Below are 21,099 nucleotides of genomic sequence, written 5' to 3'. Positions count from 1 at the left end.
ATTCATATGTGTAGTAAATATATTATTTATTTCATTTTCGCAAGGAACAGTGTAGTAATTCGGTGGAAACTTGCCTAATTTAATTATGAATGGTTTCACGATTGTTATTATTTGTATGTTTGTCACTAGTCATGTATCGAGCAGAATAGTAGGTGAGTACAAGGAAATACTGTTGTATCAACAACTTGTTTAACAGATAATAATGTTTTTTTCTCGTTTGGGATTCACCCATTTTTATTCACTTCAATTTTCCCCTTCCATATATAGGCATAATGTTTTTTAGTTTTTATTTCGAATCTAAATTAAAGTACAACAAGCACACATCGATTCAGAACGACCCAATTTTTTCTTACAAAAAGATTATTAATCTTTAATCAAATCCAGTCCAATCTAATAGCGGGTTGAAGCCGATTTATTACGCTGGTAAAACATATTTCTGTTGATGATTATTGGCTTAGTTTTATTGTAATAACTCCTGAAACACCAAATTTTTAGATGATGGATTATTCGGTCGTAACATTTATATTAGCACTATCAACTTATTAAAAGTGTTTATGAGTTGTAATGGTATTTAACAGAGTCGGGTTGTCAGGATCTGTGGTATCCGTTTGGTCGCCGTTGCTATAGATTTGTTGAAAATCAGCTCAACTGGATGGATTCACTCCAACTGTGCAAGAGCTTTTCAGCAACGTTAGTTACGGTAAACACTGAAGCCGTTAATACGTTTATAAGTGAATTTTGCATAAGTGGTCAAGCGTACTGGATCGGATTTAACGATTTAGAAGTTGAAGGAGTTTGGCAGTGGACAGGAGTGGAGGATAACAACTTTGAATGTAGGTCTACTCTACAGTATTAAGCAATGGTACATACAGAGAATTACCATTACGATAGGCTAGTCTGAAGCTCTTATAATATTATGTAGCTGCATGCCTAAAGGATAGAAATGAATATAATTATTTTGTCTTTTTTGTTTGTTTTTGTCGTTGAAAAATATTGTTTCATAATAGGACACGCTCAAAACTGTCCCCTCAATTGAGTTTTCTTCGCGTAGGAGTTGACCGTATTAACAGAATTGCCCTCATTTCCATATAATAGGGATGTCCCATGAACAGGAGGGTTACTATACTAGCCTACAAAGTCATCGATTATGGATATTACAGATGGTTTGAAATAATTGCCGAAAAGAAAGAGCGTCTTTGCCCGGCACGATGTCGATACATTAGGATATAAATAAGAATACATGTTTATTTTACAGTGTGGATACCTGGCCAGCCAAATGATTACGATATAGAGGTACTTGGCGGCCACCGGTATTCGGCAGACTGTGCAGCATTGTTGTGTTCGTCAATGGAATGGGTGGATGACAATTGTTTGGAAGGTGTTCACGATGCTATTTGTGAAAAGGGTATAACTTATATTACAGTATATATAAAAAATATTATTTGAAACTACGTGTTGTCCGTGAGCTTCCCACCCAGACCTAGTTCAACCATGGAGAATAAGTTATTCTCCTTGTTTCACCACCAAAAGATACTACTTTAAAAAGAATCTGAGGTCACAAAAATAAACTGTACCATAGAGGAAAATCAATAAACCTCAAGGCTATTTCAAACTGCGCAACAATATTCACATTGTTCATTAATTAAAATTATATTATAAACTACTTTACAAATAGTCGGCGATTTTGAAATATTATATCTAAAGTTTGTGAATTCCGTCATTTTACAGAATTGTTTGTTTCACATTTACAATTTTTTTTATGCAGAGAGGCACATTAACATATCGAAGACAAAAAATTGAAGGAACATGGTCAATTTCTGTTCGATCATTTACAATATGTTTTTTTTTTTCAGAGAGGCACGTGTACATATCGAAGGAAGTTTATGGAAAGAGCAGAGGCGCTGATCCAGTCTGTCTGAAAGAAAGTGAATTAACTGATCTAACTCTGGGAAGTGCGTTTGTCCGCAGTCACATTCAATGCTTTTATTTTTGCGTTTCAAACAAAATATGCAACGCGTTCCAGATTGAGAGTTCGTCGGAAAACGCACTGAAATGCGACGCACTCCATTCCGAAGGAGAACACGCGCAATATAAATTTGGACAAGATGGTTGCCACATTTTTGTTGTTGAGTAAATTTAACGCACATGGAGTTATAGGAAGGAAAGAAACTATATTTATAATAATCTATATTTTTTATCCATCTTAATGGACTGGGAGTTGTCGGGAATTGAACCCAGGTCTATCTGTATGACAGTCAAGTTTCCTAACCACTCGGCTATCCAACTTCATTTGGATGCCTATACTTAAGATATTTATCTACAAAAATATAATTGTTGTATTTAAGGTGGGGAGAGAGAGAATAAACGTTATTATGTTTACTTGTTAGCCCTTCCCGTAATGCATTTAAGTAAAATTTCAAATTAATGAAAGTCATTAGAAATTAAAGACTAGCAAAATTGTCTATTATTTTCCTAAGGTTTCAAAAAACAATACAATGCTGATTTTAAAGCTCAAATTTGTGATTTAAACGTTTACTTTATAATTTAAACAAGAATATTTCTTACAAAAAACGCTGCTCGCTTATTGTTATTGCTAAGGTCAAGTCTGGGGGTCACTTCATCACGCCTAGATACTTCAAGTATCCTATTACAAACAAAAACTTCAATGGACTGTTTTGATAATAATTCAATGATTATCTGACAGTGAATTATATCATGGGACTCATAAATACCAGAATGCTTTGGGATTTGTCGTTAGACTCTTTTCTCAGCCGTTTTTGGATTCAACAGGTGGTACCAATAAATTATAGTGGAGTTTCCATTTTAACAAAAATGTCAAAGTGTAGTACTATAAAGCTGCTTGATTTCATCTAATGAATGAGTCATCTCGTGTGACGTAGCGGGCTAGAGCAGCAGCGTGAAAAATACGTATCTATAGGACCTTTTAAATCCATATGTGTTTCAAGTTAATTAAGATAAGTTAAGTTAGTTTAAGAATTACGACATAAGAAAAGCAAGCATAATTAGGAAAGGCAGAGAATGGATAGATGAATACTTCATCATCACGTGGTTACAAGCTGCGCTTAAGTTGTTTTACTACTACTGCATAATCAATCGTACCAGGCAGTTGTTATTTAGATTACAACTTTGTGAAACATGCCAAATAAAATATCACATATGACGAACTTCCTGGAATTCCTCAATAGTCTGGAAATCTACCAACTATATTGACCAAGACCGAATTCAATAAATACACACTCTGATAAACTGATAAAATACTTTAAATGTTGTACAGGTGGATGTTTAGTGTATTTAAATGCTGTAGACAGTCATAGACTGTACAAGTTGATAAATGCTGTAGACAGTCTTAGACTGTCACAATTTGAATCTAAATATACCTTGTTGTACAAGTGGATGTTGTGTTTGTTATATCATATCATTTATTTCACCAATATACAATACAGTACAAAAAAATAACATAACTAAATTAATGAGGCCGGATTACCTAAAAGTTATAAATAAAAATAACCGTCGAAAGGCTCTCCACATCGAAATACTTACATAAAATGAATAATAATAATATTAATAATTCCAATAAAATTGAGATAAAACTATAAAATTCTGCAATTGATCTAAATAAATATTGTTAATTTAAATAGATAGATATACTGTAGACAGTCATAGACTGTCACAAGTCTATTTTACAAGGGTGGTCCATCCAACCGAAGCTGATCATTAGGGACCCTCACAGAAATACATCATGACAAGACATTAACATGTAACAATACAAATTAAATAAAAATAAATATAATTTATAAAGATAAAATAAAGAACAAACAATTTAGAATCAAAAATTTAATAAAATAAATTAAATTGGCCCTCTCAGAAGAAAAGATAGGAAAAAGGAAGAACTAAACAAGAAGATGGTTCTTGAGGAAGGTCGGATATCAAAAGGAAGAGAATTAAAAAAAGTAGGAGCAATAAAGCGAAAAAAACTGTTTGAAAATTTCTAAGTAAGGTCTGGGTATAAGTTTACAAGTTTTAGAAAAACATTCTACAAAAAAAAAATAAAGAGATAAGACTTGACTTGATAATCAAACTTTTAGATCTTAGAGGTGGGAACGATATTCATTTGTTAGGTCTTTTTCAGCTACTGCTTATGGCTTATTGGTAGGAAAATGTGAATCAATAACAATAAAACAAAGGTTCAGTTATAGTCAAGTCATAACTTTTAATACTATCTACATACCTATTCAATGCTTTAGTACAAATAAAAATCATTTACTGTTGTAGCATGATACTGTATATAGAACATGATTTAGGTATTAGACAATGTGTCATTAACAATTGTCTCATTATTAAGTCAAGTTTAAAATGGGAATTTTTTATTTTCATGTTCTTCAAAAATTATGAATGTTTATTTATTTATGTGTTCTGTTTCTTGAAGTTACCGTCGTAAAATATTCATTGGATCTTCTGGTATTACCAATATGGTATGGTAAATTGTTCCCGTCATTAACTGCTGAGGGTGAAATAGATTTCTACTTCTGACTGGTTCTAAAGTGTGGTTCTAAAGTGCACTTTATTAATGTTAAATTACAGAAATTGCCTATGGCATTAATTTCTTTAGGCTACCTTTATAAAAAAACAACTTATATAATTATTGCACAAAACACTGTTCATATAGTTTGTATACAACAAACAAGACATTTTCATCTACTGCCTAAAATGTACTGTATAATTTCAAAAATAATTACAAAAACAATATTCGGAATACAAATAGTCAAGGTGCGAAGTATGTAATTATAATTATTTACTGGCATAATAATGGATACAATTTAATTTAAGTTTACTATAAAAACTTATTCTATGATTGGTTAAAAAGTCTTGTATTTACATATTATTATTATTGTATACAATAAAGTCTATTATTTAAATATTTATAGGCATATCTATGTCTAAATAATTGGCTTCATAAAGTTTGATTTGTGGTACACCATGCGATTCCTCAATTAATACGAAGTAAGGTTGGTTATTAGTTTCTTTCTTTAATGCAAAAACCTTTTAGTATTCCACAAACTTAACTTTACTCGCCATGCAAAACTTTGCAAACTAACTAAACAAATTTAGGCCACAGCATTTGGGATTCTTTTTTAAAAAGAAAAAGAAAAGGAAACCAGACATACTGTATTTGGCCAGCCTGCATGTTTTTTTTTTCCAAGACGAACGTAGGCAGAAGTCATGAATAATTCATTACCTTACTTATTTTCTATTATAAAGAATTGAAAGATAGCTGATCTACTTCCTAAATATACTAAACCTAACCCTCTAAATAATCTCTCTCAACTATTAAAAAAAACATGTTCATGAAAGACCTCGAACCGAGGGCTTCAGCGTAATAGGTTAAAGCCTTTACCGCTAGACCAAACATTTCGGTTGGCAAACGTTGTTTACACTAATTATTTAATCTCTCTGCATTCTTATGTAGCGCCCTCTATAATGTTCCCTATTATGTCATAATTAATCATGAATTATTCATGAATTCTGCCCACGTTCGTCCTGGAAAAAAAAATTACGCGGCCAGCCCAAAGGTGTTAGTAGAGTCAACTGTTGAATTGTGGTCCAATACGTTTCCATTAAACAGACATCAAGCTGGTGAGATGAAACAATAAAGGCAATCTATGTACTCAATGTAATTGTAATCCAGTGAAGATTTTAGGCATTTCCTTTTATCATGTCCTGCTTTCCAAAATATAGGAGCAATTGGCAATGTTCACAAGCAAAGTCTATCGAATGCAATTGATGTTTGGAACCAAATTATAGGAATGGAACAATAGACCAAAATGTATGTTCTTTGTTCAACTGTACTTGGTCTTCCCAGAAATATTGAAGTTGCATTTGATCGATTTTGTAAAGGCTTCACCAAATGGGCATGGAAAATGAGAAGGCAAAACAACAAGTTCTGTGTTTTCCTGTATTACTTTTGTTACTATTATATTTTGTAAATAATTTAGTTTTCCTATTGTTAAAATCACTTTTCTTTTACTTTTATTTAATTACTATGGATGCACCTTCATTTAATGTGCCACTCATTAAAAAATGTAGCTTCTAATTAAATTATTATGATTATTATTACACATCGCATAATTTATAAAAAAGTAACCTAGTCCTCAAATACCCCAACAATTCTTCATCATATTTACAAATTCCTCATCATTTTCAATGCCAATACTTGTACCCTCATAGTAGTCCTCAAACTCAGCCCAAAATATTTCTTTCGTTTTTCTGTCAAACAAATCCAGAAAACTGTCTAGTATCTCATCTGCACTTACTTTCCCTAAATGAAAAAAAAAATGAACAAAAATTAAAAAAAAAACTTTGTTCTTGTCTCTATTAAACTAAAAATATGTTGACAATTTTGAAGAATACCAAACCTTGAAGTAATTTCATTTGGATACTAATATTATAGAAGAAGATCAAAAGTAAAAATGATACATATTGACCAGACTGTAACCAAGATCAACAGTCTACTTCAGAAAGCAAATTAAATGTTTGCAAAACCATTTTTAGTACTTTTGATCTATTAGATCAAAAAAAAAGAAAAATTTCTCTTCTATAATGCCAATAACACTTGAATATTTCACTTGCGTTAATAAATATTTAAGAATTTTCTTTAAGTTTAATTTAATAGGAGAATGTATGTTTCCTTTTTAGTGTAATGGGGTACACTAACCATGTACACATACTGAACAAAATTAATTTAAAACATCCTACATTTTATTAAATAATATTTCATTCTTATACAGCGCATAATAAGCAAGCTCTCAAAGAGCTGTACGTATTGAAGTAAAACAAAAAATAGCAAAATTGTAAATAGATTGTAACAATGTAAAGCTCTGTCTACACTAACAAACTTTATGTGACCAAAAAAATGTGATGTGCCCATATATGGGCAATATGATGATATCACTACCATATTTGGGCAATTACACTTTTTTTGTCAAACTAGTTTGATAGTGTAGACAGAGCCTAAGATAAAATGAAAAAGCTTGTTGGAAAAGTTGCTTGATTCTATAGTAAAATTAATGCTCTGCTCTCATATCTGAATATACTGTACCTTGTTGTACAAGTGGATGTTTTTGTGCTCTAAAGAACATCTTCAGTTCATCCATTCCAACAGTGCCCGATTTGTTTGCATCAACTTTTTGGAAAGCCTATAAAAAATGAACAGGTTTTACGATACTGCATTTTTATGTCTATATTGCAGGTTAAATTCAACCAAACACAATTTCATATTTACCATGTTCTTTTAAATGAACAAATATTACCGTACCATATCGTAAATTAGTGTCTATTGAATTTGTTAAAAATAAAATAAAAACAATATTTGTGTTTTGGAGACACAAATTATGTTCTATTTGTATGTCCATAGTCGCCGACATATCATTAATTTTTTTTAAACTGAATAAACAGTAGTTTTCAATAGTTGACCTCAACTCTCGTCAGAAGAGGACGTTATTTATATATTGGTATCACATGACAGGTTAAAAAAATATTTATTTTTTTACCTTACGAACAAGTGCTTTTCTAAACTCACTCATCTCGCCTATTATAGCTCGTGTAAATTCCATATGGTCTATTGCACCATCACCATTCTGGTCCATAATCAGCCATAATGAATTTAATAGCTATAAAATTCAAACTAGATTAGTTTGGTATTCAGAAAGTTTATATTAAATGAAAGCACAATAAAATGGAATAGAAATTGGTGGAGAATCACTGCAGAAATCGTGGTTCAATCAATAAATCAATCAGACTTATATAGTGCTGGTACTCATGATATTGTTCAGAGGCGATCGACAAAGTTAAAATGATGTACAAATGAGTTTTCAGATGTTCTTTTTTAATGTTATCTGTGGGTTTATGTGTAAAATATTACACAGAGGTACACATGCTACAGCTTAAGATTAAGGTACAGTACTGAAAAGTTATTCTGATCTTCTAGTAAGGCAAGAGATGCTGAATTAAAAAAACATTAGATATTCAGATTTTACTTTACTTTTAAAATGAGGAATTTTGAGAAGCACATAGAATACAGAAAATCCAACAAGAGCAGCATGTGAGACTAAGATGGTTCAATGCTCACTGACATATGAGAAAGCATGACTTTGACACCTGTGTCATATTGCTTGTATCCTCCAGCAAAAAGTAATTCTTTACCCTCACTGCCTTATCCTTTGAATGGGACATAAAGCAAACATAACATGCACATGATCTTAAATTATGTCCAGTGTGCATTTAATTATTCTGTGGCTACCCCCGGTAGCTTACTGACTCTAGTTAACCTGTAGCTAACTTACACACTCCGTAACACAGATTAACTCGGCTTCACCTCATTAAAATATAACAGTCAATAAATATTCTCCACTTCCAATATTTTTATAACATTTCCTTTTACAACCTGTGTTATTACAGTTTTGATGAGAGATGAAACAATGCTGGGCAGGGGCAGCTTAAGTAAAATACATCACAGTAACTGAAAAGAGTCAGTTTGCTGAACCTTTTTGTAACAATGAGTGTTAAAAATAGAGCGAAAGCAGACCAGCATAAGCCTAAGTATACAACAGATTGATACTAATGAACTGGTGATATACGCACCGAGTCGTGAACTGAAAGATATGGTGATGGATATTTACACACAATTTGATTTTGGCTTAGCCGGTATCACCAATTCCAGAATCTACACCATGGAAAAGAAACAAAATGATTTTGATCATTCTTTGGAATACTATGCTAACACAATCATGGAAAACCAAGTTATTGCCATACGACCAAATTGGAGAAAACGGAGGTCGCTTTAAAACAAAAGCAAAGAACAACCGATTCTCCGGAATCTGAACAGCATTCCCTGAGGTCTACCAAGAATAAGTAGTTTTTTTTATATTTGAGGACTTACTTTAAATAGATGCTAAAGAGAAATGGGATCTAAAAGATGTGATGGCCAAGGCTTTCCAAGAAGGATAGCGTAAAATCTTGAGAAATGGTACACTTTATGTGGATGGGAAAAAGTATACTGAACCACCCGCAAGCAGGTCTACAGTGAGGTCATTGCTAGCAATATCGAAACAGCATGGTCGCCATTCATCCTGAACCATTTCTTCACTAACTGTAGTAGATGGTATGCATCCATTGGATAGAAAGTCTAGTAGAAGAGAAACGTGTGGCTAAACAAATGAGGTTATATTAAACCTACCTTAGAATCAACATCTAAGTGAAACACCTTCAGGGCATCAATCAGCTCTTCTTTACTCAGAACACCATCACCAGATTGATCAAGTTGCTTAAAATGTCTCCCCAATCCCGTCAACGTCCGACAGCCACGCCTCTTCAATTTGCTTTTAGCTTGTTCTAAACATAAACAATTTGCTTTAATATTCATATAATATTTTTGAAATTAAAAAGTTGTATGCATATGCATATTTTCAATAGTATTTGGAAAAGAAGATTTTAATAAGGATTTTACATTTACTTTATTTGTGCAAATTTTCATTTCTACAATTCATAAATACAACTACTGTTATCCAATATCCACAATTTAGTCTGAAATGCACAAGTTTTAATTGTGACCACGATCATGAGTATACACTATTTCTTTTTATAATACATATATGGCAATTATTAAAAATGCACTAAAATAAATAGTATAATATATTTGTAGCACCTTAATCAAATGTTATAACAAGCGCTTTGTGCAGAAAGAAGAAGTGACCAAAAACATGTAGACAATACAGACATTGTGAGGGCTAGCCAGAACAGAATGCATAGGAGCCTAGGTTGGAAATGCAACTCTTATCTTTGAAGGTTTGCATGGTGAAAGTGAATATAATGATATGTTTAAAGTTTGTTTGCAGTACACCATATATATAGCTAGAAGCTCAACCATTCTTTTCAAACTGCATAGGTGGTGTACCACAAACATATCCTATCATGCAAACAATCAGATTCAAAGGTAAACAGAAAGGTCTAAAATAATTGATACTTATTTTACGCTGTGGTAAATGAATAGCTACCTTGAATACCCTGAATAATTTTCCAGTCCTCAACTTCCTGAAGAAGTACTTGGGGCTTCATCTTTTTACTGTACTCATTTTTGTCAAACGGAATTCTTCCACCAAATCTGTATAGTATCATACAAGTAAAATGTTTTAGGTCTACACAATATCTGGGATTCTATCATCCTTCATGACTGTCTCGCATTGCAGGAAAAACTCCTAGTAACATTCTTTGGTCTTTAACAGGTATTTCAATTGATGCAGTCATTATGGTGCCTACATGACAAACCTGTATGGCATGACGTTACCAGGTCATAGAAGGTCAATAATACACAGGATTTCTTCTAATGAGGACATGTTAGAGGGATAAAACAGCTTGTGTCCTCACAGATTGCCTGAATTGCAGGGAAAGTTGCCTTGTAATATTCCTAGGTATTGAGCAGGTCTAGCTGACACTGGCATACTGGCATGGTAATAATAAAAATTATATTCCCCATATATTCTTCTCGGAGCACAGTTATGTGAGAGAAAATGGTTTTACATTGACCTTTTGAAACTTACATTAGACTTTCTTTGAGGTCTACATCAACATCTGTAATTCTTAGTGTTACTATGGTTTGCTTTCTAATTGTTTCTGGCAAGGATGATTGGCTACCTGTCTCAAATGACAAATTACCTCCCTAAAAAACAACAATTTAATTATAATTTAAATCAATTAACAATTTATGTTATTCTCATTTTTAGTCCAGGCGAATCAAATATTGTTGCCTGAACAGATTCCTTGTGCTACAACCTGACATCAACCAATTCCAACTTTATGATTCTATAAATAAGAGGTCCAAGTCTATTCAACCGAAATTATAGCTTTATCTAATGCTTTGTCACCCAACAAATTAATATAATTATAATATGAAGAAAAAAAATAACACAATGAAAATAAAAATCTAATAGCAAATACAGAAACTTAATTGGTTTCGCATAAAACATACAAGAAATTAAATAAGCTGTTGGCAGCTCATACAGTACACAATTAATTAACCATATAGAAAAACTAGTATACATTAACTGATTTAATATTATAGTATAATTATAGCTCTTAAAATGCATCCATAAGATTCTAATAAACTTACAACAAAGAGGTCTCTTATACTGTACTGGCGACCTCTGCGTCGTCCAATCACATGTCTGTATGATCCTCGTTGGATGAAAGGAAGGGCAGATGTTCGACTTTATTGAAAAATAAAAGGACATCAGACAACGTAAGTCATAATATCCAAATCACAGCCTGTAAATTCATTAGGCACATAAATCGTCTCAAAAGACGAGGTAAGTCACTGCACCTCATAACCATTGAAGAAAATACAGCAATTTAAAATGACAGAAAATATGCTCAATCAATCATGTAAAGAAGGGCAAATGTGTCAACTGAAAACATTTCCATTGGCAGGCAAAACAGAGGTGTTCTTTTTCTCAAAATGGATTTTTTTTCCACAAAAGTGGAAGCATATTTATCATCACTTCTGCTGCTGATCTCTAGTTTAAAAAGGTGTTTGTCCAAACATTTAAACACACACCAACAGGGAGTGGCAGGGTCTGTTGACACATCGTAACAACCTTGTTGTAATGCAATATAAAACATGTCTGAATATTTGTAACCAGGTTTACATAGTCTGATGGCAGGTTTGTGAATATATAGTGAAACAAACATGTGAGTGAGAGCCCTGTTTTTGTTCCAGAGATGTTCCAAGTTATTCTGCACTTGGCCTCATATTTAACTGACCAATCTCAGTATAATCAAATAGTGCAACGACTACTACATTCTATTTCCTGAGATTTCGCAAAATTTGCAAATGCATGTATGAAACATCTAATAAAACCAAGACATCAAAATATGTTACAACTTGTAATAAAACAAGTTTTATTATTTTATGTATTATGAAAACGATATTGGTAGACCTTTCTGTGAATTAAATTTAATTTTACTAAACATGAAATATTTTTATTTACTTACTTTTTACCAAATTGTCTGTATTCATAGATAGTCATTGTATCGTCTAACATGAAGTAGAATCCAAATAGCTCCCTCAACGCATCATGACCAAACCGAGAGGGAACCCGTAGAGAAAAACTTATCCTTTTCTCTAACAATTTTTCTGTACTTGAGCTTTCAGTGCATACTCTATGTAAATTGAATCAAAGCTTATAACAATATGTATTACTAGCAATTATACCTGCCCCAGGGCGGGTTTTAAAATTAGTTTACAGCCTTCTCAGTACATAACATCCGACGCCAGTATCTGTCTATACTCACCAACCTCCACCCCTCTTCAATAACACCCCATACTCTTTCTTAAAAACAAATTCTTCCCAGTGATGGACAAATTCAATTCAACCTAAGCTTCAAATTGAGAGGAGTATGCATAGCTATGATGGGTCTAATAATGGTTGAAGTACGTTGTAAATTGTTTAAATGAATAGGTGTCATATTGGCTGATAATTAAAATATGTAATTTAGATACTGCGGTCCCCCAGCCTTCTTTCTCCTTTCATCACCATCAACAAACCTTAACTCCTCCCCTGGACAGTTCAAATATAGTAGTAACTTTTCCTAGTACAATCCAATCCTATAGGCTACTTCATTACGCTAGTATTTTCGCCCCTCCTCCTCCTACAAACACACCCCTGATACACTGGGTGATGTGTTCAAGCCGGTTCCAGTACAAATTATGTTATTATCACTCCCAACCCATAATCCCTCAGTGGCAGTTTTCAAATGTAGTTTAAAACATTCCAAATACAGTTTCGGTCATGGTGATAGGCCTACATCCCCACCTCAAACTCCCAGCCGCTTCCCAGGGATGATTAAATACTTTAACATTTTCCAACCACAATTCTGGTGTAAGCAAAATCCCCACTTTCCCCTGAACCCCAACTCCCGAACCCAAACTAACTCCCAAACCCTATCTCCCAACCCCACTCTCCCACAATTGACGTTTTTTCCTTGGAGGATTGGTGATGTAGTTGAACACAGTAACAGTAAACAACGTGTGTATGTTCACACAGGAATGGATGTCTGTAATGAGACAATCCAAGAGACCGATACATAGCTGGATATGGTTAAAGTACTTTGCTTTGCATATTGGTTAATGAATAAAATATGTATATCTATATCTATATTTCCCCAAACGCCTTGCTGAGGATAATTAAAATACTGTAAAACTTTTGTAGTATAATTTTACAATTCGATAGCCTACAACCCCGAGCCCTAGCAAAAATGACATCACAAACCACCACACCCCCCCCCCCCCCCCACTCCCACAAAAACCCCAGGAGTCAGGGGATTTTTTTAAAATGTAGTTTAAAACCTTCCGGGTACAATTGCCATCATTTTGATACCCCATACGTATGGTTACGTGCAGAAACAGAAACTTGTATAACGAACAAACATCGAAAGTGGGGGTTTTGACCACATTTTGGCCCCTAACTTGGATCCTAGGTGGCGGATGATGTTGAAATATAGCTTAGAACATTCCCGGTACAATTGCGGTAATTTTGATACCCCATATGTAAGATTACGTGCAGTAACAAAAATTTGTATAACGAACAAACAGACAGACCGACAGACGTACAAACTCTCTCACTTATAATATAGATATGTAAGATTACGTGCAGTAACAAAAATTTGTATAACGAACAAACAGACAGACAGACGTACAAACTCTCTCACTTATATAGATAGTAAAAATTAGCAAATTTAAAAATTGCAATTGCACATTGTGGAATGCAGAATACTGTACATAGCTATGGCATTTGGACTTCTCTATCGAACTGTTTAAAGCATTTACCGTATATAATTTAATAAACACCCCACTTTGAATAATAATGTGTGTACATGCATGTACACACATTATTGTATTACCAGGGAAGAGGCACTTTTGTAGTAGAATTCTTTGACTGCATGCCATGATCTACACTTTGATCTCATATCATTGATTATACATTTGAATTAAAAACTCTCCTGAACAATAAATATAATAATATATAACAAATGTAATAATATATAACAAAATGATTGTAGTACCTTTTAGTACAAGGTTAACATATTTTGCATCCAATGTAAATCTATTATTAATTAATAAACAGGTTTGGCTTATGAATTATTTAACATGGTATATATAAATAAATATAAAATGTAATAAAAATAATCATATGCTTACTTTGATTCATGTAATAATCTATTCCTGCCTCTTCTTCCAGATTCTCCAAATGGTGTACCTCTACCTGATTCTAAACCTTCATGGCTATTTTGAGATGGATCACTAATAACAGCACTACAGATACAGAAAATAAATATGTTATGGTTAGTGTTAATAGGTCGGTTTGGTTTGGTTGAGGTAAAGTGGAGGCAACACTAATATAGAGAATATAGACAATGTTATGTTTTAGATCATGCATCAGAAAAGAAAAGTCCAATTCAATAACAGTTTAATTAACGAATTGGTAAAGCTTAGTTGTCTTTAGTCGCATGCAACGCGACTTTACAGCTCACTATGTCGATGTCGGTTGAGCAATTTGGTTTTAAGATCATACATCAGAAAACTTTAATTCTATAACAGTTTAAGCGAATTGGATAAATATAGGGTACCCCCGGAAAAAGATAATTTCTTTCCAATTTTGTTTAGTATTCCATTTTGATGTTCCATAATAGTTGGAACAAAATTGGATTGAAACCAACATTTTTTAACTGTAATTTAAAGCAAAAAATGCCAATGGTTTTTTTGTTGAATTTAATTGATTGTTTTGTCTTTTTATACGTGACAACATTTTTTTTTCTGCGGAGTGATTAACTTTATTAAAACTGCACATTGGCCAATTCAAAATCTGATTTTATTAATCTTCATTTGTCATGTTTTTTCGGGACAATACATCTTTTTAAGCTTGATTTTAGATTTTGAGAAATTTGGACAATACTGTATTACTGTTTAATTCAAAGAATTCACAAATGACATAATAAATGAATTGACATAGGATAATTGGTAAAATATCAATGAAACACACCGTGACAACTGGTCTACCATCACTTGCTCTACTATATCTTGCTTCTTTTTTGCCTCGATACTGTCCTCCTAAAAAGAATGGTCATAATAACATACAGTCATTTAGTTTCACTCTCTAGTAGAATTCTCTAGGTAGGAAGACATATCCACAAACACATGAAAAAGAGGGAAATGTCAACATTCAGAATACATACTGTATGAGTCACATATAGTAGGGATCTACTACTGGAAGCTGCTGCATATTGCCTAATAAACATTTTTTTTTAAATAGAAATAAAATGTAATTAATAATATTTATATCAAGTACTGCTAAATCTTGTAAGTTTGTGCTCAAAAACCATTAAATCAGTTAGTGGTCGTCAATGAAAAAATTACTACCTACATTGTAATTATAGACACTGGTCCACCACCCCAGGGTTTGGCGGTGGCTACCCCCCCCCCCCCTACCTGACCCCTTTTGCCGGGGATGGATCCCCTTTTTGCAGGGCCTATGTGTGATATTAATCATTTTCAATAATCATACATGTAATGTATTTTTAATAACTATTATTTTTTTTTTTTACTAAACATGTTTTGTAGGTTTTATAAACTCAGAATCAAGTAGTTTACATGGATATCTGCGTGCAGTAAATATTGGTCTGAAAATAAAAAACATTATCTACTTACAGCATCCAGCTTACGTTGCTCCTGTTGCTGACTGTAGGCCTTACCCCAACTTGTGTTTAATACATCATAATCATCATTATCCCTGCTCCTTAACATAAGAAAAAACAATACTGATAAAAATAACACTTTTAAAATTAAAATAAAATAATATTGAATTTTAATAATTTAATACTATAATTTTAAAACCTGTATATAGATTATTTCGAATCAATTTCAATTGTACTGTATATTTCTATCTCCAAAGCGATAATATACATATCCATACAAAATACTCCATCTGTTATGTGTAGTGTATTTATAAATGTAGTTTTATTTATATATTTGTTTGTTTTTTTTATCAGCACTTGGCAAGCTCCCAGACAGTTGGTAACATCACTTTGAGTAATCAGGTGTATTGTAAAATTGATGGAATAAATTATATGACATGTCACACATGTGATTATTATTATTCTTTATTTGGTCCAATATAAAAATACATCAGAAATTCCTCTTATATACACTGCAGAGATAATAACAATATACGTACATACAGAAACAATCAATATAACATCACTTATAAAATATCAAAAATTCTACGATCCAGGTGTTCTCTCCTTGAGTTAGCGTGGGACAAATGATTTATTGTTAGCGTTTAGTACGGCTTCGAGGCAGACGGATACGAATATTAGATGGAAGAAAAGTGTATTTCTTATGGAGAGGGTGGTCTGTTTGGGAGAGTATACATTTTACAAAGGAGAAAACACCTGCATAATAGTTGAAATTGGGTACGGATACATCAACTCCAATATGTAATATGTGATATGTAATATTAATAACGAATAACAATAAAGTATGATGACATTATGATTAACTTACTTCTTGTGGTTTTCCTTTTTTTGCTGGACTGGTTCAACTTTGGAATCATCTCCTTTTTGACCTTGATTCACCTTGGTATCATCTCCTTTTTGACCTTGATTCACCTTCTGTTCATTTTGATTACTCTTTTTCTGATATTGTTGTTTCATTTCATCTTGGTATTGCTGATACTGTTGCTTTTGCTTAGCAGAGGGTGGAGGTAAATTGTCTGGAACAATTTGCTCTGTTTTGCTCTAATTAATGAAAATTAAGAAGTTTTTATTTCATTTCATTTTTTTTATTTTACACATAAATGTAAATTAAAAACATTGTAACATACAAATAATAATATTTCAAGGTAAGGGCTAAAAAATAGTTAAAAATAATCAAGTTCGGCCCCTAAACATTGAAATATAAATAGTTATATAAACAAATTAGGGCTACCTGTCTAAAAAACCACTATCTAAAAAAAAATTGACGGCCAATGTATTAATAATAATGCATTTGCAAGCTACACTTTTTAAACAGTGGTACACTTTTTGAAAGAAATTAATAAACAAGAAAACTAAAGTATTTAAACAAAAAAAATCTTAAGTGCATAAATTGTCATTACTCAGATCATGAGATTATGATTCATTGCAATATAGTTTACTTACTTTTGTTTTATTTTGGCCATGAGATTTATATCCACCTGTTTTTGGGGTGTGATGCAAGGCAAATGGTGAGCTTCGAGGTACTGGAGTACCCCAACTAAAACAAACAATTACAAATAAACATAACATTTAATTTGAAAGAATTTTAAAAGATATAAACATTCAAAAACAATTGATCATATTAAAGCCTGGTTTTAATTAAATTTGTTTTTGTCAGCCAAGTAAAAGTCTTCATATTTTGTTATAAAACATGATGCTGGCTATCATTCTAACAGACCATCTTCTATAAATTAAAGTTTGTTACTAAGAATATGTCATGGTATAAAATAATGAATGTTTATGGGTGCAGTACAAATAACTTTCACCAAATGAAATGTTTGTACCATTGCATGAATATAAACAAATTTTTGTTTTATAACACACCTACTTTTAACAAGAAGTTATAGGCTAAGGGCTAAACCATTGAAGGCACCACTACATTGCGGAATAAAATAAATAAAGACGTGGGTAGCCTTATGTTGCATGTGGTTGTTACTAAGAATGGCGCTGCATATAACAAAATTAAGCAACAACATTCAATGCCATATCAAAATTCACGCTTGATGACATAAGTGTCCAATGGAGTAGTTATTGCATATCATGTGACCCACAATCGTCCAATCAAATAACAAGGATCTACTTAGGTGTGTTATAATTGTTGGTTAATAAACAGGATGCTGATTTCTATTTTTATAAATTTGCCTGTGAAGTCTATAGTGGAAAGATTTTTCTTTTGAAATTTCAAAAAGTTACTAATTTTGTTTTTCCAATGCATACTAACCTGACTGTGCTAGAGGTATCAGGTGTGTATAAGTGTTCACTTTGCTCTTTGATTGGCTTCTCTAATTTGTTATCACCATCAACAAGTCTGTTGAGATTCAGGCGAGGTACACTGCAAACAAAAACATTTATGATTTATAGGTTCGCCATATTAAAATTTACAGTATATCTCACTAAACAAAACATAAAATCTTTTGAGAAAGAAAGACAAAAGCGAAACCTAATTTCAGTAACTTAAGGTGTCACATTCATAATTCCATAATTATTTAAATTTTTTTATACCAATTACCTCATGATTATAACTGACTGATTATCCCTATCTTTTGTAAATTCAATAATATAATAAGAAATGAAATTACCTTTCAGGTCTATTTGCCCTCTGGTTGCTAGCAGCCACATGAGCAGCAGTGTAACTCTGGTTTGGTGGTAGGGTGCCATCAGCAGCCTATCAAATTTGGGAAAAACAAAATATTCATTATCTAATACTTTATAAATTTGTTTTATATTCCATGATTGTATAAACAACCGTATGCAAGTTCAATCATTGGGTAAAAAACCAAGTTATACCTTTGGTATATCGTTGCTATTATATCAAAACATTGTATCTCCATTTGTTTCAGAAATTAAGTTTTTTTTTTTATATTTACAAGTTCAAAATACAATACCACCCTCCTGTAAACGTGTGTGTTGTGCCGAGATACAAGGTATTACTAAGAATGGCAATGATTATCATGTACAATAAGCAACAACAAAAAACAATAAAGCAAGGTATACAATTTTAATTTCAAATAATATGATTATTATTATAATTGACAACTACAGTTGCATACCTTATGCCTACTTTGAGGTCTTCCTGATGGTGGTCTTGGAGCTTCTGGAGTAACATGGACAGAGCTGTCAGTCTTTGAAGCCACAGGCTTTTTCCTTGCTTTAGCGCTTGATTCTCTCTGATGACGAGGTGTTGGTGTGCCGTGTAAAACAAAATCCATCTTTATCTTTGTTTAAAAAATTATGTATTTTAAAACTTTGTTTGACACTCAATTTGTAAAGGTTGTTTTTTAAATGATACAGTTTATGAATCTACATTTCAACAGATTGAGGTATGGTAGTAGACATAGCCTCCACTAGGGCTATCTACTACTAGCAAGAAGGCTTATTACTAGAGGCCTATGCCTATCTAGGTAGGTGAGCACCTGGCCCTCCTATAAAATAGTACGGTAGCTGATCACTCCGGCCGCGCTTCACTCCGGCCGTTGTATCAGTTTAGCGCGATGTGCACTCCGGCCACTTTTCAATTCGACTTCCTGTGCAAAGGGGCCGTTAGTATGGAGCGCCCATATATCTACGTTTTCTATACTGTTCAGTGTTATAACAAATTTTTGGTGAATTTAAATGGAACTAGTTGAATATTTATTAGCAACAATTTTACTTTTTTAATTAACAATAACATTCAAAGAAGTTGTAACTGCTTTTTCTTTCAAACTAAACTTAACTTTTTCCTTTCAAATAATCAAATACCCGTCTAATTAATGCTTGAATAACAATATTTAATTTCTTTCTATGTACATTTTATAGCTTTACATTTATTAACATTAAAAATTAGTTAAAAACCTTATTTTTATAACACTTTATCTTACCAGTACCCATACTTAATAATTATAGTTAATAACAATATGCAAAATATTAGTTAATTTATTTCAAATAATCAATTATTATTGATGTTTGTTATAGCTAATAACAATATTTACAATATCAATTAATATATTTCAAATAATCAAATATCCGTCTAATTAATGTTACCTGGAATTGTATCAAGAATTAATATATCATTTTTGTACAGTCCAATTTACAATGATTTTATATTTTAATTTATATATGATAAAAATAATATGACATATAGGGTACATTGCAATCAATTACATTAATTAATTACATTAAAATTAATATACTAGCCTATTACATTGGATAAAATACATAAATTATTTTGTTTTAGCATTAGACCTAATTTAAAACACTTGCGATGTTGTTGTGATCCTGAAAGAGAAAAAATATACTGTATGTTACAAATGTTTATTTTGATTCTCTACAAAAAACGTGTCTCGGTTGAGCGCTCCATAGCTGTGGCCGGAATGAATCGCAGCCGGACTGAAGCGCGGCCGGAGTGATCTGTATTCAATAGTACTAGGACAAGGCGGCCTAGCTAGGCTGGGCCCCTACCTATAGACAAGCTAGGCCTACCTAGCTAGGCCTAGTACTCTAAACTAGCTAGGTAGTAGGCTAGTAGCCTAGATAGCTAGGCCTCTAGCCCTACTAGGCCTAGGCCCCTAGGCCTACTACTAGTACTACTACTAGGCTAGGCCTAGCCTACTAGAGGCCTAGCCTAGCCTCTCTCTAGCTAATAATAAGGGCCTAGGCCTATACTACTACTAGCTAGTACAAGTAGCCTAACTAGGCTAGCCTAGGCCTAGCCTAAAGTGGTTAAAATATACACTCACCGTTTACACATTTGATTCCGCTTTCACAACCAGCGTGTATGAGATTGCGCCTGAGATTTTATTAACTGGGCCAAATACACTATTTTGACTGGGCTTATCCAACCAAAGAATTATTAATTATTATTGTAAAAAACTGTTTATGTTTGCTAAGGCAATCAGCCATTATTTTGTTGCACAAGAGAGGGCGAATTCCAAATTCCTGAAGATGAATTCAGCCACCAACGGTAGAAAAGTAAATCCATTAATTATTATTAATTAGGCCTCACTTCTAGCTGTTATTTTCCATGCAAGAAATATTTCTTACAAAAAACAACACTCCTCGACTTTTGCCGCAACTGGTTTAATTACAGTATTGTTCTTTTTTCATTAAAGGATGTTTTTTTAATTGATATTCTATTCAATAGAATAGGAGGCATACCCCAGGGGTCGTGGATTGGCCCTATTATGTTTATTATTTTTATCAATGACCTTTTAAATGGTAAACCATGTGTTAAATTTATGGATGATACTACTGTTTTCGAAA

General features: G+C 32.7%; 1 protein-coding gene across 3 annotated transcripts; it reads right to left on the bottom strand.

The window, feature by feature from the left end:
• Positions 1-4,026: 4,026 nt before the first annotated feature.
• LOC140040773 (calcyphosin-2-like) lies at positions 4,027-20,740 on the bottom strand. Of its 3 annotated transcripts, XR_011842774.1 has the most exons (18): positions 20,577-20,740; positions 18,912-19,076; positions 18,441-18,526; positions 18,083-18,193; positions 17,266-17,359; positions 16,631-16,863; positions 15,776-15,863; positions 15,111-15,178; positions 14,270-14,383; positions 12,064-12,231; positions 11,183-11,279; positions 10,614-10,732; positions 10,071-10,177; positions 9,254-9,408; positions 7,569-7,688; positions 7,118-7,214; positions 5,586-6,337; positions 4,027-5,200 (listed from the first exon to the last, which is right to left on the bottom strand). XR_011842774.1 is itself a non-coding variant. In XM_072086941.1 (17 exons), exons 2-17 carry the CDS (start codon positions 19,068-19,070, stop codon positions 6,171-6,173), a joined length of 1,983 nt encoding a protein of 660 aa, XP_071943042.1. In that variant the 5' UTR covers positions 19,071-19,076; positions 20,577-20,740; the 3' UTR covers positions 4,027-6,170. The 3 variants fall into 3 exon arrangements, 2 of the variants coding, with proteins under 2 accessions (XP_071943042.1, XP_071943043.1); XM_072086941.1 differs by having other exon boundaries at positions 4,027-6,337; XM_072086942.1 differs by lacking the exon at positions 20,577-20,740 and having other exon boundaries at positions 4,027-6,337; positions 18,912-19,242.
• Positions 20,741-21,099: the final 359 nt, after the last annotated feature.

Source organism: Antedon mediterranea, chromosome 2, assembly GCF_964355755.1.
Source record: "Antedon mediterranea chromosome 2, ecAntMedi1.1, whole genome shotgun sequence".
In the NCBI taxonomy this organism is placed as follows: Eukaryota; Metazoa; Echinodermata; class Crinoidea; order Comatulida; family Antedonidae; genus Antedon; species Antedon mediterranea.
Note: the sequence above shows the minus strand (reverse complement) of the source record. Positions and strands in the feature narration are given on the sequence as shown.